Source organism: Rhipicephalus microplus, chromosome 6 (assembly GCF_043290135.1).
Source record: "Rhipicephalus microplus isolate Deutch F79 chromosome 6, USDA_Rmic, whole genome shotgun sequence".
NCBI classification, from domain to species: domain Eukaryota; kingdom Metazoa; phylum Arthropoda; class Arachnida; order Ixodida; family Ixodidae; genus Rhipicephalus; species Rhipicephalus microplus.
The window spans coordinates 132,534,956-132,557,107 of NC_134705.1; the positions used below are offsets into that span (position 1 = coordinate 132,534,956).

The 22,152-nt window shown below is 44.8% G+C and overlaps 1 protein-coding gene across 1 annotated transcript; it reads right to left on the reverse strand.

Moving 5' to 3' along the window:
• Positions 1–3,891: 3,891 nt before the first annotated feature.
• Positions 3,892–20,363, reverse strand: LOC119168453 (uncharacterized). Its single transcript, XM_037419857.2, has 5 exons — positions 20,087–20,363; positions 10,449–10,578; positions 9,363–9,508; positions 8,025–8,157; positions 3,892–5,061 (listed from the first exon to the last, which is right to left on the reverse strand). The coding sequence occupies exons 1-5, from the start codon at positions 20,142–20,144 to the stop codon at positions 4,809–4,811; spliced, it is 720 nt and encodes a 239-aa protein (XP_037275754.2). The 5' UTR covers positions 20,145–20,363; the 3' UTR covers positions 3,892–4,808.
• Between the last annotated feature and the right edge of the window lie 1,789 nt (positions 20,364–22,152).

Below are 22,152 nucleotides of genomic sequence, written 5' to 3' on the forward strand. Positions count from 1 at the left end.
ACTGCGCCTGTTCCCTTTTAAGGCCACGTGGTGGGTGCATAGCCAGTTCGAAAAGGTTTCATGCACTTAAGTGTTTCAAGTATACGCACTAGGAACAGGACATCGCTATCACGTTCAACTCTTAAAGGCGAAGCTCTAGCGTTCCCCATTTTTTTTTTCATTTCTTTTCCACAGCAAGTCAAAAATTCACATAGCTATATACATGCACGTTGACTCACAAATTACTGAGAAATGACATAGGTAGAAATTCAGCTAATTAATTTCATGGTAAGGCCAAGCGAAATGCTGAAGAAATAAGTGAAAGGCAATGCGAATAAATGAAATATGAGGATTTGTGTGTACAAGTAGGTGAATGATGGTACTATAGCGCTTAAATTCGGAAGAAGAACTTTATTCACATAAGATGAGCATACGCTTATTGGAACTACGCTTATATTCGGAACTTTGTATCGCTTTGGGGCAAGAAGGAGAAATAGATAGAGAGATAGAGAGAGAAAAGCAAGAGAGCAAATGAGAGCAAAAGCATATAGGTTAGGCAGGTCTGCACTTCGCTTTGCTACTCTGCAATTGTGGTTTGGGTAGAGGCTGGAAAGACTAGGAGAAATAAAAAAAAAAGTGTTCCCACTCACTGTATTCAGTTCATCCCCACCTGAAGGCCTAGGAGAATGCCTTGGAAATATTATAGGAGTTCAAGTTGACAACGTGAGGGAACAGGTTTCCGTAACGATGATGTCCAAAAGGGCAGTACTTCTTTGCAGACTCGTTGGTTCATACTTGAAAACTACTGCGATTTTCCCTGTCTCCCTGCTCTTTCTTCCCTCTACTTGCGCAGCAAGTCAAGTTCTTTAAATGAGACAGCTGTCGATACTCTCGAGCGGTGCTGATCGCCGATTTCTCTTTGTGCGCCGTAGCGACGACACTTGCTTGGAAGGTGAGTAATCATCAATTTTTTTCCATACCATCACAATCAGGCTTGTGGCGCTTCCCATGACATTGAAACAGGCGTTGCTTAGTATAGGCTATTTCAAGGCACAGACGACAGATGAGGCAAGTCGTGGCAGGCAGCGAGAAAGCCACAGTCTTCATATGGGGAGCCGTGAATGTACTGATTTCAAAGACTCGAAGGTCGAATTTCATTGCTCCAAGGTAAGCTTCCGTGCACACGTGCGAAGATTTCGCGCTGCACCCGACTTTGACACTAGAGTAGCAACGCATTTCGCACGGTCACGTGCAGAAGAAGCAGATGCATCTGTTTGCTCGTTCCAGATGATACCAGAACAATTAGGCCCCCATTGATTTAAAGACAGCGTCGTCCGCTTTCTCATCTTCTTACTGGCAAGTTTCCTTGGTGTCTGCTACACGTTGGTTTCGAGGTCTACGGTGCAGCGCAGAAAGATGAATTCTGGGAGGCTGACCTGGGATTGAAGATTGCTGACGAACTCTGGACTGTTTCTTCATTGACTAATGGAAATTCTGCATGGAAGTTTTCATGTCCGACCAGCGTTGCTGCTGTTAGGTATCGCAAATAGAATTTATTTCAATATATACAGCTGAGGCAAGCGCTGCTCAATATTTTTCAGCGTCAATTGGCAGATTAGCTTTGAAGGCAGATGGTGAAATTGCAAATGAGTTAGCGCAGTGTAGTAGTGGGCTCGGCTCCTTTCTGTTAAGAGATGTGCAGAGAAAAGTTAGTTTTGCAAATAGACTTAGAAATTCAGATGAAGAGAAATGTATGCATGATTTGCCAAATATGTCTGCCAAAAAAAGCGGCCACAGTGAATGAAGGAAGAGGTGAAGAAGCTTGGCAACAAGGTGCCGTGAAATTCAAAGTATAAAAAATTGCATGGTGACTGAAATGCGAATAAGAGACACGGGTACAGAAAAATGTCTACTATATACGGAAACAAGAACTTAATTAAGGGTCACAAACGTGGCAAAAAAAACAAATTAAAAAGAAGAACCTTCTCAATGACAACATTGTCGTGTTCTGGTATTCGAGCATCGACATGACTTTATGGGGATAAAAGCATACCTGAGTGAATATGCTTAACAGCATTAGGCTGTCCCAACAAAATCACCAATATACTCAGCACATTGTGATATTAAACCAGAGTGTACAGTTGTCAAGACCCCTAAAAGGCATCAACCTTTTTCAGGTGCTCGGATTCAGTGATCTGAAGCGATAATAGAAAAGACAGAAATATTGATGAAACGGGAGCATTACAGAGTAGAATACGATATATTGTAGAAATAGAAGCTTTATAAGGCTTTAGTTTATCAGAAAGAAATAGTCAAAATGCTGGGCTGCAACAAATGTTATAAAAAGAATGTCGATAAGGATTGTTAACTTTGTGACTGATTTCTGCTCAGAGAATCTTATTCCATTTCACTGGCTTTGTCATCAACAAACAAACGTGTCTGGGTGGCTATATTTCTCTCTGCTTAACGTCATTGACGTAGCGGAAAATGAATCAAGTTGAGCATATACAACTAAAGTAAGACACTGCAGTGTTTCTTAATCAGGATAAAAGTTATGTAACTGCCATGCAATTATTATCTTTGAAGTTGGAATTATCATGTTTGAAGTTGCTCTCTGAACCCACGTGGTTTTACAGGCTGCACAATAAGGAGTACTTGACTATTATAGAAAATGTCAGCGCAACATAATATCCTTCATTATGTAATCTTGAGATTCAGATTGCGGCTCCTCTTTGCGCACTGCAACTTGCTAATGTTATCATAATTAGCGGGCTCGAGCAAAATACTTTTTGTACATTCATTCGTTGTGATAAAATTAAAAACGTAAAGAAGTGTAAAAAATGTTCGACCTTACTTCCAATTCCACAAGCGAAAACGCAATCTGTGTCATGAAGCGAAGGCGTAATTGCGACATCTAAGAAGTTTGCTTGAAGTTAAGAAGAAAATGATGAGTATTCTTGACTGACTTCGATAGAAACACTGATGTTTTTTTTTGTATTTTTCTTAAGACAAACTCTAACGCCCTCTTTTTGAGCAAGTATTTTTTTTTTACTTTCTAATAAACCTATACACCAGCGCCAGACTCGATCAACCAATCTAAGAAATTTCTTCACAGCTTCTTCTTTATCATTCATGTATACGATAGTGACCTGCAATTGCAGACTCGTTATCTAAAATTGTAAATAGTGAAGAGTAATCCGGAGTATTCAACTTTCAATCGTTGATAACTTAACTTTAATGATTTTCGCTGCAGCTTTATACTTGACATTTTATCACAAGTAAGCCCAGGTGAGCCCTTTAAATCTACAACATCGACGTACCGCTTGCAGTAAGAATGGTGGTTAAAAGTAATCTCTGTGATATATACAGTATAAGATATATAAAGATGGTGCCTAGAGGCGCAAACACTTTTTAAGAGTAACAATGTATTACGTGTTTGCAGCCTAGAGCTGGGTGGTTGTGAAACTATGTTGTTTTTGTTTTTGTTTTTTTGTGTGTGGTGGGTCGATCAGTATGCTGTGTTTGTTACATTTCACGTTCAGCATGAAAAGTTTACAGGCCACGGTGCCTCGATACTACATACAGCCCGTGAATCAGCGCATTATACATTGTACAAGCTCGAAACACAAACACCCATCCCAGGCGGCTGAAGTGCCCTCGCTTTCCTTATTGTCATATTATGTGCATTGAAAAAAGAAAGGGGCGTTTTCTGCCGACAATTTCTCGTGGACACCACGCTAATACGTCTACAGCCATCCACAACAAGTTAAAAGGACACCAAAGAGGAACAATGACTTGGTTTAGATTAAACAACTGCACACTGAATACTGTTACGCCATATGTTTCACTATCATAATGCTCAAAATACGAGCGCGATATGTAGACAAAGACAGGAAAGACAAGAACAAGCGCTTACCACCAACTGAAAGTTTAATGGCAGAAACAACCCTTGGCATTCGCACCTCCCTTTTTTTTTTTCATAAATAAAATGTTGCATCATTTCGTAAGCACATACGTGGTGAGACCAAATAGCAAATCAACATAACAAAATCGATAAAATATCTATGTAATATCGGTTTCGTTCTTTTGTTTTGCAGTTTGACCTCATCGTATGTGCTTAAGAAATGTTTAATCTGTCAGTATATAGTTCAGAGCCCTCCGATTAAACTTTCAGCTTGTGGCAAACCCTTGTCCGTGAGTTTTTTGTCCCTGTCTACGTATCGCGCTCATATTTCAAACGTTATGAATCACCAACGCACTCAATCAGCCATTTTGACAAGTCATTATCATAAGTCGAATAATAAAGGGAGAAAATCGAGGTTTATGTCTCAGTTTTAAATTTTGTGCCGAAATCTGTGCGCGTCAGGTCAAACATTTAAAATTGTATTTCTCGTGAGATCGGCTGCATGAAATTTTCTAAAACGTCGTATACGGCAAGTTTGTGTCAACCACGAATGACAATGTACTTCATTTTTATCGATTAGTCACTACGGAGAACCCAGTGGACGCGTTCGGAATCGGCGGTGTGTGGTGCGGGAATCTCCAGGTGGCATCTCGACCCGCGCTTTCTTTTTCGGCGCATTTTCTCGCTTTACCAAATGTCCTATCGCGGCAAAAGTGGTATTTTCGGGATTGTGGAATTGTACTTGTCTAATACGCAAAAAACTGTTTTGCTCTTTAGTGTCCCTTCGACATCATACTAACTGCAAATAGCGAACCCGCGCATGGTCTCTGACTGCAATATCACTGAACAGTTAGAACGCAATATTCCAGTCTGTCACCCATCCCAGTGACTTCGCGCTATAGATACAATCGACGATGTTCAAGTTTTAAGGCACGGCGGCGGCGAATGACTTGAGTAGCAGGATGAAGCTCTTGGGTGCGTCCTCTTTCGAGTCGGGCGCCGGCAGCTTGTCGAGGGCGTCGCATTCGGCGGAGCCGCTCTCGTATCGGCCGCAGAAGACCTTGACCAGGTTGTGCAGGACGTACTCGGCCGTCTCGCGGACGTACTGGATCGCCTTGGGGTCGTTGCAGTTCTCCCTCAGGCTGGCCTGCTTACAGCTGTACATCTTGCTGTACTCGCTGCATAGGTAAAAATAGAACGAAAAGAAATGTTGTGCACTGGCAATAAGTGCGTAGCTTGGGGTGAAGTTTGTTGATGTTAAATTATTTATGCATGTTCGTCGATCATGTTGCATCTGAGAAATAGTAAGTTGATTCCGTCCTATTGGTCTACGCCTTTAATACTTGCTAAACATGGCATTGTTAGGTCTTTGTTCAGGAATTATTTAGAAAACTTCGACGAGCAAAAATTGAGTTACAGGTCTCAGGAGCAGTATTTTTTACTAAGTTTATTTGCCATCTTTCTTTAAATACAGATGGAGGGATTGTAGAAAAGGAGCTGTCCCTGGTTAGCTTGACTAGCCTAGAACCCTTTACATTTGGCAGTGAGGCAATGTTATATATACACACAGGTATATAGTCCTGAACGTTTACATAGATATACAAACACAAAGTCACTCACACGCATGCATATATACATACAGAGGCATATCAATGCTTCAACATACTTCAACACACACTTTCATCCGAAAAGGTTTAATAGATAATATCATCTGGAGTTTGACATCCCCAAACCGTGATTTGGTTATGAAAGACGCCGTAGTGGAAGGTCCTGAAATTTCGACCATCTGGTGTTGTTTAACGTGCCCTGACATCGTACAGTATGCGGGCCTCTTACCATTTTTTTTCCACCGATATGTGACCGCAGTGATAGGGATCAAACCTTTGACCTCAGGATAAAAAAGCTTACTTCGGCTGGTTATCCTGACATTGTGCAGGTTTCTGTTGACGGAGGTAAACGATAAACGATGACAGCGATAAATGCTAACGTATTCCAACCAGCTAGGGAAAGGCAACCACAATTGTAGTTCCGTATACGCATGCAATCGCACGCCATTTAAATAAAGCAGCAAAGTGGTGAACCTAAATTTAGTTTTTTCCATGCTCCAGAAAAACTGAGCATGTTGTTCAAAAAGTACGTCCTTGTATCTAGGTCAAAAGGGGGGCATCAACCATAGGCATAAAATTAGAGATTGTGCTTGCATTGTGGTATGCCAGTTACTCTTTACTCTGGGAAAAGTGGTCGCTGCGTATGCGATGAAAGAGCATTTGTAAAACTTTGAGCATTCAAATCAATGCTGGTGGCCTGCTCATTGCAGCACTTGTCCTGAACCAATTGTTTTCAGGCTGCAGCATCATCGCGACGTGCCGATATCGAACTGCAAACGAAGTAATAATCCACGCAGGAAATTGTTTTCTTTTGAATGGAGATCTGTTACCGATAGAAAGAAGTATTTAGGGTTATTCACGTGTTGAACACGTAAACAACCCTACGTATTTCTAATAAGACGCGAATTGAGCATGACTGTCGTGAGTGTGTAAAACTAAATGAGAATAACGTCAAGCGTTTTAAAGGAAATAAACAGTGGGAAGCTATGGCTGTGTCTTATCTCTTCTGTCCCCTGTTGGTGGTTGTGCTGCAAAAAAAAAAATTGATTGCGCTGGTACTTTCGTGACTCCAACATGCTGCTCCGTCTGCCACATGCACTTTCGCATTGCGAAACAATTTTATTGGACAGTACGCGGTTACTGCTTGCAGACACAAATACTCCGTTGCACAACTTTGTGGCTGCTATCAGCCAATTAAACGCCTTCCTTGCATTTGTGCCTCATTAGCACGTGAGAGTGTTCAGGGCGAGCCAGCTGCTTGGTAAGCAGCAGCTCTTGGAAACGGAAATGCTGCGAAATGCTGTAGAGGAACCCTACCACACTCCATCATGGTGAATGGATTTTATGACGAATAATTATTGGGGCATAACGTCCCAAAACATCCATGCGATTATGAGAGACGCCACAAAGGGGGACTCCGGAAATTTTGACCACCTGGGGTTCTTTCACGTGCCCATAAATCTAAGTACATGGGCCTGAACTATTTTCGCCTCCACCGAAAATTCCGCTGCCGTGGTCGGAATTTGAATTATTTATTTATGTATAATGCATTCACTTTTTTAATTTTTGAATTATCCTGGGAAGTGTCACTTTTCAGGATCTATAACTAAAGTTTTTCGTACTGTACAGTCTGATTAAACGTTGTACAATAAAGACTTTATAACTGCAACATTGTCTTTATTGTACAACATTAAACGTTGTACAATAAAGACTTTATAACTGCAACATTGTATTTAAGACTGCAATTATCAGAAATGACCAAACAAACGACTATAAGTGGTGCATAAAATATAAACACGTTATGCGTGAATTCATAAGACATATCTAATGAATGAATTATATATACAACTGTACATGTGATAAAGGGTGATCTCAAAGAAAGTGTCCAATTAGTTGGAGATGTACTTTCTCACTGCAAGTAAACCCTCCTTTGTGAGCGTATCCAGAATAACTACTTCCATGCGCCGCTGAAGGAAATTTGTTACACCAGACAGTTGTACTCACCTGAAGTGTTGCTACCAGTTTGCAATAATTTCCCCTGTCTTATCTTATTCATTTTTATGGTTGGCTCTCAAAACTGCTATTTCGTATCTTCCCTAGTGGACAGGGGCCTAGCAAGAACACTTTTTTTTGGGGGGGTGGGGGGGGGAGGATGTTCAATAATGTTTTATGTATGTTCATGCTTTACATGTATATATTCGCTAACCAAGAAAAAATAACCAAGAGAAAACGATCGGTATACGCTACAGAAGCAATAGTCAGTCAGGGAGGACAATGGGGTACACGGAAGGCAGAGGTTCCAAAGTTCGTAGGCCACCTTCCCCTGTAGTTATGTGTCAGCGCAACCTGGAAACTTTTGATCCCCCCCCCCCCACACACACACACGAAAATTATAAAATTTCGGTGGAGGTGGGGGGGGGGGGGGATAAACGTTGCACCCCGCCTGGATATGCCCATGTTAGGTGAGGTGGTTAAGATTGCCACATTTTCATTTCTCGGAAGAGTAAGCAGCAATCTTCTCGTGTTTAACGTACCAGCACGCGTAGCGTATCTTCTCCTTGGGCGGCGCCTTGAGCGCCACCCGGTACAGATCCTCCCTGAAGTTCTGCACGCACTTGTGGATCCGGTCGCCCGCCTTGTTGAGGCAGGGGGCGCTCTTCAGGTAGCCTGCGCGCATTAACAGCAATTAGAGAAGGAACTCCGTGGGTGTGGACGGAATGCATGTCGTGAAGTGTAAACGCTTCACGATGTTGTATGGGAAGTCGTGCGTCATCTGCACGTATTTGCGTGCTTCCTCGGATATTGTGTTTTTCTTCTCCAACCTAATTGCTTGCGCAGTAAAACAACAATTTCCAAACACGAACACACAGGAAACTTTGTACACACATACAAAGAACTTTATTTGAACACCAGAGGGACTTGTTGAACGAGGTCCTGAACTAGTTGAACGAGGTCCAATTGTTTGTGTAGTGGAACAATAATTTCCAAACACGAACACAAAGGCAGCTATGTACGTTCTACACTAAGTGATCTAGAGCAGCAGGACTAAATTAAAAGCGTGACTGACTGACCTTGGTTTGTTCTTATAACCCATTGACATGTGATTACTATTAAGCAGGTGGTGTGCGTACACACGAATGACTAAAATCCTACTCTATATGTCATGTTAACTGGCTGTTTCTTCTCTTTTTCTCTTTTTTTCCGTTAACGGAAAAGGGACGGTATGTATAGCGATTAAAGTATCCAAGGCTTTGACTTCAGGCTTGAATCCATCAAAATTTCCTCGTGGTTCTCTTGAATTCATTTCTATCAGTGCCTAGGCCGCAACACCGCAAGCTTTCTTTTCGAGTAGTTGTCGCTTTTGCAATCTTCAATAGATTATCCGCGAGACAACAGAATGATGATACATATTTTCGTGAAGATCAGGTTCATGAAGATCTGCCGATTTTCTTCGTGCGCAAATACTTACTTTACGCACTCACATAACTGATAGTGCTGTTTTTTTTTTTTGTTTGAGGGGGGGGGGGGGGCGAGTTTGAAATTTATACTTGGAAAGCAAGCACTAGAGAACGTGGACGAAAGGAAGGCAAACTGCGTGGCTGTGTTCAAGTGCTTCGGTGTGTCAGTGTGCCTTCCTTTCGTCCACGTCCACTTGAGCTACCTTCCAAGTTCACATAACTAGTACACTTCTATTCGCTATGTCCATCTGCTTCTCCTCTTGCGTGGTCTTCTGACAGCGTAATGTACTAAAGAAACAGACGTAAATAAGAAGGAGTGGATAATGAAATCACACGTGACACCTGTATGCGCAAAAGGGCACCCGCGTATCAAACTTGCGGCCAGGGTGCTGTCTAGTGCGCTATATACATTACGCCTGTGGTCCGGGTGCGTAGCGTCGCACTTCCGCTCCGTCTCCTCTTGCAGCGTTGTCAATGCCGTGACGGCCGAGCCTCGAAAGAAGCCCAGAAGACAGCGCTCCGAGTACTCGTTGGCGCACTCGATTCCTTTCAGCTGGCGCCTGCGAGGGTTCAGGATAGATACACATCAGTAGCGATGGACGAAAATGCCGAGTAACATATAACAGTCAGACTTTTACGCCACCAAAGAACACACCTAACCTCCAAACTACCGCGCTTGCTACTCTGGGAAAACTAACGAAGGGCAAGCGATCGGCATGCACAAGGGAAACAAGATAGTAAGTCAGGTTCGTCAAAAAAGCACTCGAAGGGCAGAGGTTCGAATGTTACCAAGCCGCTTTCCCCTGCAGTCTTGTGGCAGCACAAGCCGGGAATTTTAACCCCCTGCCCCCCTCTGTACAAACTCTGTAGGCTAACTTAACACATACATGACGCTACAACAACTGAAGTCAAACAGCCCATATGTATTTGCATAAATGAAGATCTAGCCCCCGGCGTGGGTTGCGCCAAGATATGGAGGAATCAACCAACCGACTAACAGACAACTTTCTTCTGGTGGTAATGGTACGAATAGGAAGTAAACAAAAAACACTTATTGAAATGCGACATCAAGGGCGTTCTGTCAGCCTTATCTACAGAAACCTGCATGGCCATAAACATCAACATTCAACAATGAGAAAAGGTGTCCGACTGAGTAGAGCTACAGGGGCATACTTAGCACCCTCATTTGATGATTAGGGGTGGGTGGCTGCTCCTCCTGTGAGCACGCTTCTGCATGTGTCTATGTGCATGTGATTGGTTCATCATATAGTGTGGGCGCACGTACATGTGCATGGTGTGCATGTGGCATGCGTGCGTGCATGTGTGCTCGCTTACACTCAAGCGTCCATGCAGGCTACCAGTAATGACGTGAGCTTCGAAAGACGCACACTGTCATTTCCACCTGCATTTTCACTTCACTGATTCAAGTTCTCGTGTCATTGAAGTATCACACACACAAGTCCATCGCCAGCGAGTCACGCCAACCAATGTCGTACTCACTTGCAGCTCTCGGCGAGATGCGTTTCGTTCTCGGGCAGCCGTGGTCCGTGCCCAAAGGAAATGAACTCCGTGCCGCAGGCATCGATGGCGTCATCTCCGCAGTCGGGATTGTCACGCAGGTACTTTGCATCTGCGCATGAATGAGCTCTTACTGCCAATGTCCTTCGTTACTTTGCCAGTTTTGTATGATGCGTGATGGCGGGGCTGATTGGAAGATGCGCTAAATACTTAATAAACGCAAAGCATTTGTTGACGTACTGCCAGTACTTTTGGCGTCTACCTGTCTATCTATCGATCTATCTATCTATCTATCTATCTATCTATCTATCTATCTTTCTATCTATCTATCTATCTATCTATCTATCTATCTATCTAGCCGCCTACGTCTTGGTGTTCTCATGATCACCCCCTTGGAGTACACCTAATTTAGTACGGAAGGGTAAGATGGTTCGACAAATACGACGCCCTGGTCATGGCATGAATATTGTCACAATCTCGTCGCGTTGGTCGTCGAAGACTTTTCGAAAAAAAAGCAGTGTCACATACCAGGGTATGGGTATGCATCCCTAGTGCGCGGGTATGTGCCACAGGTGATAGATATTTTATATCAACCCAGGAACGGCGAGAACACACATGGATAATCTTAGCGCTTGATCTTTAGGGAAAATCATATATCGGATGCGTTGACCGGACAAATGCGAAGAATAAATTGCATTGTCACAGCAGGAATTGAAAGCTCGCATTCTTCAAGGCAATCACGTATTTCACCACAGAGCCACGTCAGATCTCGGAAATACTTTGCAAATCGGTCCTAATGTTCGTGAAACGTCAATCCTGGTTGCAGTCATCATCATCATCATCATCATCAGCCTGAGTACGGTCTACTGATGGACAAACGCCTCTCCCATGCTCCGCCAGTCAACTCGGTCCTGTGCTTGCTGCTGCCAATTTATATCCGCAAACTTCTTAATCTCATCTGCCCACCTAACCTTCGGTTTCCCCCTAACTCACTTGCCCTCTCTAGGAATCTAGTTAGTTACCCGTAATGACCAGCGGTTATCCTGTCTACGTGCTACATGCCCGGCCCATGTTCATTTCCTCTTCTTGATTTCAACTATGATATCCTTAACCCCAGTTTGTTCCCTAATCCACTCTGCTCTCTTCTTATCTTTTAAGGTTACACCTACCATTTTTCTTTCCATTGCTCGCTGCGTGATCCTCAATTTAAGCTGAACCCTCTTTGTAATTTTCCAGTTTTCTGCTCTGTAGCTAAGTACCGGCAAGATGCAGCTGTAGCATACCTTCCTTTTGAGGGATAGTGGCAATCTACCTGTCATGATTTGAGAGTGCTTGCCACCATACTCCGCACGTGCTCCACCCCACTCTTATTCTTCTAGTTACATCAATCTCGTTGTTCGGCTTCGTGGTTATTACCTGTCCTAAGTAGACATAGCCTTTTACAAATTCAACTGATTGCAGTACTGGCTATGAAATTTTATAAGCATTGCATATGTACTTTATGGTGCAGCCGTTATGTTGGATTAACGTTTGCAGTTGAGCGTGATACGCTGATGTTGATTTGTGCAGAAGTGTTGAGACCTACCATCCTCGTGAGCCCCAGTGCGAACACCAGTGCTTCATATTAGCTTACCGCTTCTGGTGTTGCTAATATTCATGTTGGAATTGTTATGCAACTGCAAACAACTGCTAATATGAACTAAAGTATAATATGTGTGTTCGTTTGACGTATGTGTGTGCGTGGATTTGCACATATATTGAGCACCACTTCATAACGACTCCTTCAATGCAAAAGTTGAAACACATTCACCTTGTATCTGCCTGTTTCGTATAACATCGATTCCCAAGGAACATGGTATCCGCCGAATTCGTTTTTGTAATTGAGTATGCAAATCTTGGTATGAATATTTCCTCGTTCTTTTCAACTGTTTAACGTAGTAATGATTCTTTGTATTTTGTTCTTGTTTATCAATACACTGCATGATTTGATAGGTTACATTGAATGTTATTCGTTATGAATCAATATTATCTGCATTGTGTTATCTGTAATGGCTCCAAGACTGGAGTCGACCGTATCGATAATAAATCAATATTACAAGAAACATTACGAGAGGGCCGAATCACAGGTTTGACTTTTGAAACGCGCGCAATGTTGAAATACTTTTATAGGACAACCTACATTTCAATTCCACATTGAAGCATCGGAAACAAAAATGAAATTATGAGGACACAATAACCGCCTAAAATGTAACATTAACAATTAGCCAGCGTCGACCGTGCTACAATTTAAAGTGTTTAAGGGGTGTGTAGATTAGGGTGTTCTAGTAATCGCAATGAGAGGAAAGTTATATAACGTTTCTCTTTGGTTCGCTTCAATTCGGCTGAAGTGAACACACCCCTAAAAAGTGACAGTTTCGCCGCAAGGGCGAAGCAATGAATGCGATAGCAACAACTTGGAACGTAACGCTGAAAACGGCTAGCAGATCGAAACGTGCAGCGCGCTGCTCACGCACAAATTACGAACGAAAACGACACACATGGGACGAGAGCTAACTAACAACGTCTACCGCTCGACGCTTAACGCACTGTTTAAACTAAAACAACGCACGAAACGTAATCGCAGTGACAGATATGAGTGCGAAGTAACTAGTGTCCTGGTTGTTACTATGCTATGTTTGAAAAGCGCGCTTTTTTCGGCAACGGGGCCTGCCCGGCTAGTGAAGTGGTCTTTGTGCGCCCGGCAACTAAACGCAATCTTTCCGGTGAAAGCTCAAGATCACGCGATTCTCCCCACCGAGGGATAAGCGCGCGCACAGGCACCTAACCCCCCCCCCCCCCCCGCGTCCATCCGCGGAGCGAAGTACGCGTGCGGGATAAGCGCGCGTTCGCGCATCGCGATGAGCAGGGTGCCGAGCACCAGAGGGTGGCACACCGGGCACGTGCCGCCCCCCCCCCCCCGAAATTTTTTAGCCATATCATAGAGAGCAAAAAATGGCCAATTTAGGAGATGCCCATCCCGAAATCGGGGTGGTTCATCAAGCTATCAGCAAACGCTATATAATGTGCTGCCATCTGTGAGCCATCGTAAGACACTTTGTGGCCTCCAAAATAGCATGTGCGCGGCGTGTATCTTGGAGGCCATGCGACTCTTGCTTTAGATCAAAAATCTTTATCAAAAACGTCTATTCGTGCGTGCGCGCGTGCGTGTGCGTGAGTGTGTGTGTGTGTGTGTGTGTGTGTGTGTGTGTGTGTGTGTGTGTGTGTGTGTGTGTGTGTGTGTGTGTGTGTGTGTGTGTGTGTGTGTGTGTGTGTGTGTGTGTGTGTGTGTGTGTGTGTGTGTGTGTGTGTGTGCGTGTGTGTGTGTGTGTGTGTGTGTGCGTGTGTGTGTGTGTAAAAACTTATTAACAAGTATGCACTTAGCGGTTGAAGGGCGCCCTAGGGGCTGGATCTCGCTATCGCGTGCAACTCTTAAAGGCGAAGCTTAAGGGTCCCTCTTTTTTTTTTTCTTTGACTTTTCTGATATATAGATACGTATACATACACGGTGCATGACGGCGGTGGCAGCGGCAACGGTGAAAACCAGCCGAGACTGTCCATACAATTGCCATCACAATAAAAGCTTGTTTTTTATTACGCCTGATTTTGTTGGGGGTATCGTGCTTCGCAAACTGTCGCGGTCGGCTTCACAACGCTGAACTGCCGCACGCGCAAACTGCATTCGCCAAACCAAGTAACTAGGTAGAACCACACGCTTAGCTGCCCCTCGGAAGCGAGCGGACGTCTCGGTCAGTTAAGCGGACTAAGTGCGCGAACCCATTCCCTTCAAGGGCGCGACCCCCATGTTTATTTCCTTTCGACGTCTTCGTCTCGGGAGTAAAGTTACGGGAAACGGCGTGGATCTTTTGTTTACTGCGTCTTTCTTGTTTATAGAGCGTGACACGTACCGCGTTGTGTTTGTTTTTCGTTATCTGTCTCGGCTTGTTTCGTCCCGCAACACACCATACGCAGCAGCGGATGTCTCAACCACGTAAGTGACCCTCGGCACACGCAGCGATCCGCCGCCGATGGCAGGGCTGTGTTCGGTCTTGCCCCCGCCTCTCGAAGGTTTGCGCGTGGCACGATTTGAGCTTTGGCAGTGAGACCACTGGCCAGTTTGTTGTTGTTGTTGTTGTTGTTGTTGTTGTTGTTGTTGTTGTTGTTGTTGTTGTTGTTGTTGTTGTTGTTGTTGTTGTTGTTGTTGTTGTTGTTGTTGTTGTCTCGGCGAGATGCTGTTGTTGAAAACGGTAGCGAACTTCCACTAAATGTTTAATGATCTTACTGGGCGCTGACAAGTACGAACACTTTTCGCCGGTAAAAAGTCCCATGAAGTATCACGCCGGCAATTGACCGACCTTACCACCAACGTTGCCGTACGCCTATCCTTGAATGCTTTACTTTCAAATCTCCGGTGGTTCCTTCGCGTGGTTGTTTGCGTTATTTCGACGTCTTGAAGAGAGGCCTAAACATTCCTGACATCTTTTCCAGCAGAGCTTTTTAGCCTCGAGGTTATCCGCATGTCGTAGAGAGAAAACTATCACTATACAGCTGCACGCACTTAATCAGCGCCCAGGCTCTCCGTACAGATGGTGAACAAGAAAGGCCGGCGGCCCCTAATAGTCAGCTATGGTATATTATATCAAAGCGTAGGAGAGAGGTCAGAGGTTCAACGCCTAGCTAAGCCAGGATTAGCTATCACCAGCTCTCTCGTGACACAGAGTTGCGAAAATTAACACAAGGTGTGCTAAGTCTTTCTATGGAAATTAAAAAAAAATGTTTCCGCAGCATGCGTTCAAAAGGCCACTTTTCATCTTTCAAATTGTCATTTGACAATATTTTCTCACATAGTGCCACCCACATCCTTGTTACTAAGAAGCTATAACTCTGTAGTTATGCACAATGGTGACGATTTCGACCGCCGGCCAGAACAGGCATGGAGTTAAATGCCCGGACGCATGCAATACATCTTGTCTAGGATTGCGCTCGGGAGACCGTAAAGTAACTAATGTAGTCATAGGCATGCGTAGGGATCGTTTTCCGAGGGTATGGGGGTGCAAAGGTTCGTCGCAGCATCCCCCATCCAGTGATGTCAATGTATCGAGCTGGCTCTGCGCACCACCCCCAAGCCCCGAGTCGCTGTGCCTCCCACCTTTTTAGGGGCGAAGCTCCTTATAGCGCCACCCGTTCGTCCTCCGTAGTATGTAACAAGTATAACATTTTGACCTCCAAGGTGGTGCCAGTGAGAGACTTCTGTGCGTTGTTGAACAATAAAAAATAGTGATCAATGTACATGTCAATGGCTGCTAATGGGGAATGAGAGACAGGAGCATTCGGCTTTTAGTTAACGAGCAGGCTGCGATCACCATTAGCAGCCATTGGCATGTACATTGAGCACTATCTGACAAGAAAGGGTTGCTACGTTATACCCGCTGGGTGTAACCTCCTTAGCTTTAGAAAGGTTTAGCGAGCGTTGAGCCGCAGTGCCGTGAATACAATGAACTTGTATATACCATGAATGAACTCTAGGTGGTTAAAAATGGGAAGTAGATACGAAGCGCAAGCCGTAAGAAAGTAAAAGCCGAATTCTCCGCCTCCCATTTCCCATTAGCAGCCATTGGCATGTACATTGAGCACTATCTGACTGAAAAAGTTTGCTACGTCATACTCGCTGGGCGTAACCTCCTTGTTTTTCGAAAGGTTTAGCGAGCGTTCAGCCGCAATGCCATGAATACAGTGAACTAGTATATACCATGAACTCGAGGTGGTTAAAAGTGGGAAGTGGACCCGAAGTGCAAGCCATAAGAAAGTGTGCGTGTGCCACCTCTCGTTTACTCCTTGGAATGTCCGCTGGATGGCGGTGCTTCTATATGGGGAATATATGATGAAAAGATTCGAGATGGTGGTACTTGGAGTGTTGAATAGATAAACGAACGGACACATAGACAGATGCATGGGTGGACGCATGAACGGATGCAGAGGCGGCTGCATGGACGAACGCAGGGACGGACGCACGAACAGACGCACGCACGGACGGACTGATGGACGCATGGACGGTCACACTGACGGACGCATGGACGGAAGGAAGCAAGAACGAATGGACGGACGAATTCTTCGCCCCACTCTACATCATTCACTCCGTGGATATGCTGCCATTTTTTTTTATTATCAATGTATGGGGTTGATTTTGCAACCCCCCTCTTAAGTGACTAGGGAGTGGCCGCCCCATCCCCCCCATCGCACGCTTATGAATGTCGTCAGAAGTACTTTGCATCCGCAGAGTTGATAATACAGGGTTCCACGGCGGCTATAGAGCCATTTGCTAAAGTACGGGAACTCTTCCTTCTGTGACTGATTTTTCGTGTAACACGGGGCGCAGACACAACTCCTTTGTCATAAATGGATTGCGGGCTTACCTAAAGAGTAGGCATATAGTGAATCGAGGATAACTAGGTGGCAATATGCCGCATTTTCAAGCAGCAACACTTGTATGAAATATTTGTGCAACTGCCGCCTTCTCTGCAAACTTCATCGCCCGACGTATGTCCCCCGTTGGTCGTAACATAGACTTGACAGAAGATTCACTGTGCATTTGTCATCCGGCTAATACATCATAAACAAGTGCAGAAGTAAGTCACGAAAGTGCCCAATTAATCCCACGTAAGTAGAACATAGGAAGGAAGACGGTTGCTTGATTCTGCAGTATTGTGGACCAATGAGCATTTCATCAGCTTGCGGCATTTCCCGCAAATGAATTCATATGTGCTTCCAGTTCTTGAGTAATTCGCCTTCGTGCTTATAGCTAGCCTCTTGATCAACACAATATGAGAGAGTAACCTGCCGTGAAAGGTGTTAGTTGCGGGCACGGATGGTTGCGGCATATCCAAATAAATGCAGTAGCCGAGGTAGTACAAACCTCAGACTCTCCACGACAAGTCAGTTAAAACATATTACCAAAACATTTTTTTTTCTTCACCTACTAAGCTTTTGTCTTTTTGTTTCATCCTAAACTACACTCTGAATGACGGTCTTTCCTTTCATTCTCCATATCACTAGTGAACACGCACAACTGGCCAGAAAGACACAGGACAGCCGCTGGAGACATGTTGTTCTGCGTCTTTCTCTGTGGTCCTTGTTCGTGTCCGTTAGAAACGTGAAAGTGTTCACTCAATACCAACTAGCCCAGCTAAATGCATTAACAGGTTTGTTTTCAGTATTGTACTAGCCGATCAAACATAGTGTCCGTGTGCAATTCCTTTGAATGTCTGGTTGGTCACTCCGGTGGCCCTTCACACCTAACGTCTTTCTAACAATGTACATGTGTTGATCGACGGATGTTCAAGAGTGGTATAATTTCTTTGAGTATGTGGTTGGTCACTCCGGTGACCATTCACGCCTAACGTCTTTCTAACAATGTACCGATGTTCGCTCGTGGTATCTTTGTGCCATCACGTTCCTTCGTTCAATGTCGTCCAGAGGCTATTCAGTTGTGACCAAACACCATGCAGGCTACAGCCAAATCGCGAGAGTCTGAGAACGACTAGAGGAGCAAGAAGCTAAGCTTTGCGCCATATGTTTCAATTCGCCTGTGCTACATCGAATGAAAAGGAGTGGCTACTTGGGCTGGTTGGTATTGCATTGTTGAAAGAAATATACTTTCTTAGTGCACAGGAAACGTGCGCTCTGTCCTATCTCTCGGCTCTATCTTCCTTCTGAAAACGTTCCATGCGCACTAAGAAAGTATATTACTTTTAAAAAAACTTGTTGAGCATGACAGCGTCACTAGCGAGACCTGAAGGTTCATCCCGGGTGAGCAACGCCACAAGGCACCCATCTAGAGAGCACCACCGGGCAGTGGAATAGCAAAGGGCTACCACTCCGGGCCCGTGCCCTTCACTCCCCCCCCCCTCCCCGATTTTTTTTTTTTTTTTGCCATGCATACATAGCGCAAAATGACCATTTGCCTGACCAGCCCTTACTTTAGATCAAGGAGGTGCTTCTCTCCGGAAGGACATGTATGCATTCAACCCTGCCACGATGGTCCAGTATGGACCTGCAAGGTCCAACTGAATGCCATGCTGGGCTATGCTACAATCATAGCAACGACAGTGCGCCGGCGTGATCTCTTCCTCCGGAACCATATTCTCATTACCCGTCTCAACTAATAGTTACATTGTCCCAGCTGCATGACGAACACATCGAACCGTAGTTAAGCATACTGGCTCTTCGGACTTCTTTTTTTAAATTAGCATGTGTGTATTATTTTCTCCTTGTATCTGAGTGTGCGTATGTGTTTTCGCAACATGCAATCCTAATACGTACAGGCAGTTTCGTCGCATCGGTTAGGCTGTCTCTCGTGACTCCGATGACCCAAGCCTTAGCAAGCACTTCTTTCTGACAACTGACGCGTAGATTGTGGGCGCCCAGCAGGACTCTGAGGACTGTGTAGCCAAAAAAGCAATCATCCAAAATTTCAGCGATTCACTGCACGCTCATGGCGTCCGCAGCTCTTCGTTATTTAGCCAAAAGTGCTTCCATGTTTCAGCAATTATAGCACAGCACAATATTATTCGGATTTCCTCAATTTTTCCTTGTAGATGAGGTGCTGTGTTACACTTCACGTCATAATGACTCTGCGTGTTCCATAAGCCACCTAGATTTTTTAGTATGATGTTGTTGCAGTAGTGACTTGTATGTGACTACGAAAACTACGTTTTATGCCCCACCTATTCAAATCCAATGAATAAAAGTCAACACTTATGCGCACCTAGCGTCTCATGCTACTTCATCAACAGAATAAGCAGCGTTTGATATACAGTACAACAATGACTAAATCCTATGCGTTATGCGTATTGCTTAAGATGATTTCTCTTATCATATCCAGCTAAGCGATTAGAAGCAGCCGCCCACTCTAGTTTGTGATGGGATACATAGACTGTGACTTCTCGGCAGCTACGCATCCTCATCAAAACATTTATCGCTTAGTAACTTTTTCTTTTCCGCCCTCTGTTACTTCATCACTAGACAGAATGCATTTTCAGTCAGATAACTTCGCAGTGCCTGAATTTGGCCTAGAATACCATAATAAACACAGAGGTGATGATATGATTGAACACACGATTACTATCTCTGATAATAAGATTGAATGCCTTCGAGCACAACGCCCATCCCAACGCTCTAGTTTAGGCTTTCAAGCATGCGTCTTTCGTTGAAGACAGCTCCAACAGCTGGGTGAATTCACGACTGTAAAAGGTTTACACTGACTTAACGCAACAAGTATCCATAAATGCCGAGTGGCTTTCCAAAGTGTGAGTGTGTGCCTCTCGCGTTCATACCTCGTGACGGCTAGCATCTTTACGACGCTTGCTACATTGAACCGTGACGTTCCTGACCTGTTACTAAGTGCATTACGTTCCTGACCGGTGACTAGGTGCGTTGTTCTTTTTTTTTTTTCGGCAAGCGTACGCTGTGAACATTTCTGTCTCCACCCGTAATTTTTCTTAGAGGTTATTCGGTATACGTCCGATGCGGTTGAAATTCCCATGCTTTGCTGATTAAGCTTATCAACGCTCGGCATCATGACTCACCGGCGCTCAAGATCGGGCCCACAACCGCGCTGACGATCAGGGTGAGCAGGTACCGCATCTTCGCCGTGTCTTTCCGGAACTGCGGAGAAATCCTTGGACGCCGCCGCGGCACACGACTGTTTGTGGCCACCCCGAAAAGCGACGACTCAATGCCCGCTATAGCCCACACCTCGTTGCCACTTCGTTCGACGCCGTTGTCGTCGTGGTTGGGCGCTTTTTCAACGGCGAGCCACGGTGGCGGCGATAGTTTCCTTGATTGGAGGGAACGGTTACCTTGACTCCCTTACGACGCAACGCTGCGCCGAGCGTTCCGAGACGGGCGAAGTGTGCGCGGCGGTAGCTCCTCGAGCCGCCGGGCCCTTTCTTGTCTCGCCATCTCCCTCTTGCCAACGACGACTCGGCAAGGACGGGACCTACATGGCGGAGTCCGCGCGGCGACGTTTTATCTCCCGTTTCATGCCGACACATGCGAGCGGCGGAATTTCGCACGCCAGAAGTTAGAACTGTGTTTGTTTGTTCTTAAACAACCGACAGGAAATGACCTTTCCCGTGAGAAACGAAATGTTTTTCGTTTATGGCGCTACGTCTCTCTTATTATCTCCCTCACTCTCTCTTTCTCCTTGGCGGTCGTCGGCGTACTTGAGGGATGGAGAAAGTAATGTGGCAGTAGCTGTGGCAGCGCCACGATCCGTTGCCAGTGTAAACAGTGGTATACTGTAAAAGAGCAGTGTTAACTCAAAACTTCTAGCCATCCTAGCTGGAGCGAATTCATCTTTTAGCCACTTTCGGTGAAACAAGTAAGGAAGAAGCAAAGAGTACTCGTCCGTGTGCACTCCTTCCTTCACCCTTGCCTGTTTCACCAAAAGTGGCCAAAAGATTAATAGCCGTGGTTGTTATAATCAGCTGCCGCACCAGCAATGATAGTATATTCAGCGATAGCATCAGACGCAACAGTCGCAATATAGTGGTCACAGTGGTAGCACTTGTAATACCAATTTATTGACTTTTACACACTTACGTGCATTATGTTTGCATTATGTTTGTATACCTGCACTTATTTTAACTTGCGCACTAATCTAAATACACGGCCGCGCTTACGTTTTGGCCCATCAAAATGGAGCCCCCATGGTCGGGAGTCAAACCCGTGATTTCGAGCTTAGCAGTGCGCGACAGAGCACTAGTAGTAGTAGTAGTAGTAGTAGTAGTAGTAGTAGTAGTAGTAGTAGTAGTAGTAGTAGTAGTAGTAGTAGTAATAGTAATAGTAGTAGTTGATGTTATAAGAGAAGGCGAGAAATAAAGGGTCGTATCAGCAATAGCAGTAGCAGCACTGTTGGCTGCTACTGCAGCACTATTGGCTGTACTATCGGCTGTACTATTGGTTGTACTAGCAGTAACAGCGGTAGTACTACTACAAGTAACGCTTTCGAGCGATGAACGCAGATGCGCTCGCAGTTGTTCACAATACTTCACGATGCATGCCTAGTTACGTGGTGGAGGGAAAACAAATCTACCGTGCTCGTAACCTGCGGCCGTATTGGGATAAGGAAGAAGCCTTGACCGCATCACCGCAGCGAGGAAAGTGATCAGGCGAGGAGTTGTAAGGAGAGAAGTCAGTCATCGCGTAACACGGCGTAAGCGATTGAAGTCAAGGCGAGACACATATATCTGCTGCTCATAATCATTCCATGATTCTAACTACATCCAATCAAACTAGCTCGACAGCTTGTACGGATGAATACAGCCGCGATGGAGTGATCACTCAGTACGGGGCTACTTGCGATACACGAACTCTATCGATTACTGCGAAATACATCGGAGGAAGTCCGAAAAATGGGTCACTATACAACGAATGCGTCGGGATACGCTAAGTATGGTGTGGAAGTCGCATTTACATTGCACTGCGCATTAGGAGCCCATATTAGTGGCTACAAATTCGGCACAATTACGTTCGACATCTTCAATTTCCCCGAGAATCAACGAATCACAAAGATAAAAGGAACATTTGAGCGATTCACTGATAACATTCGGTGATGACAATCATACATCCGGTAACATCCGTCCAAGCT

Coding starts and splice junctions, on each gene's coding strand:
- LOC119168453 (XM_037419857.2), bottom strand. CDS start 20,144: ATGCGGTACCTGCTCACCCTGATCGTCAGCGCGGTTGTGGGCCCGATC. Junction 10,579..20,086: donor GGGCCCGATCTTGAGCGCCG/GTGAGTCATGAT, acceptor ATTCATGCGCAG/ATGCAAAGTACCTGCGTGAC. Junction 5,062..8,024: donor AAGATACGCTACGCGTGCTG/GTACGTTAAACA, acceptor TTACCTATGCAG/CGAGTACAGCAAGATGTACA.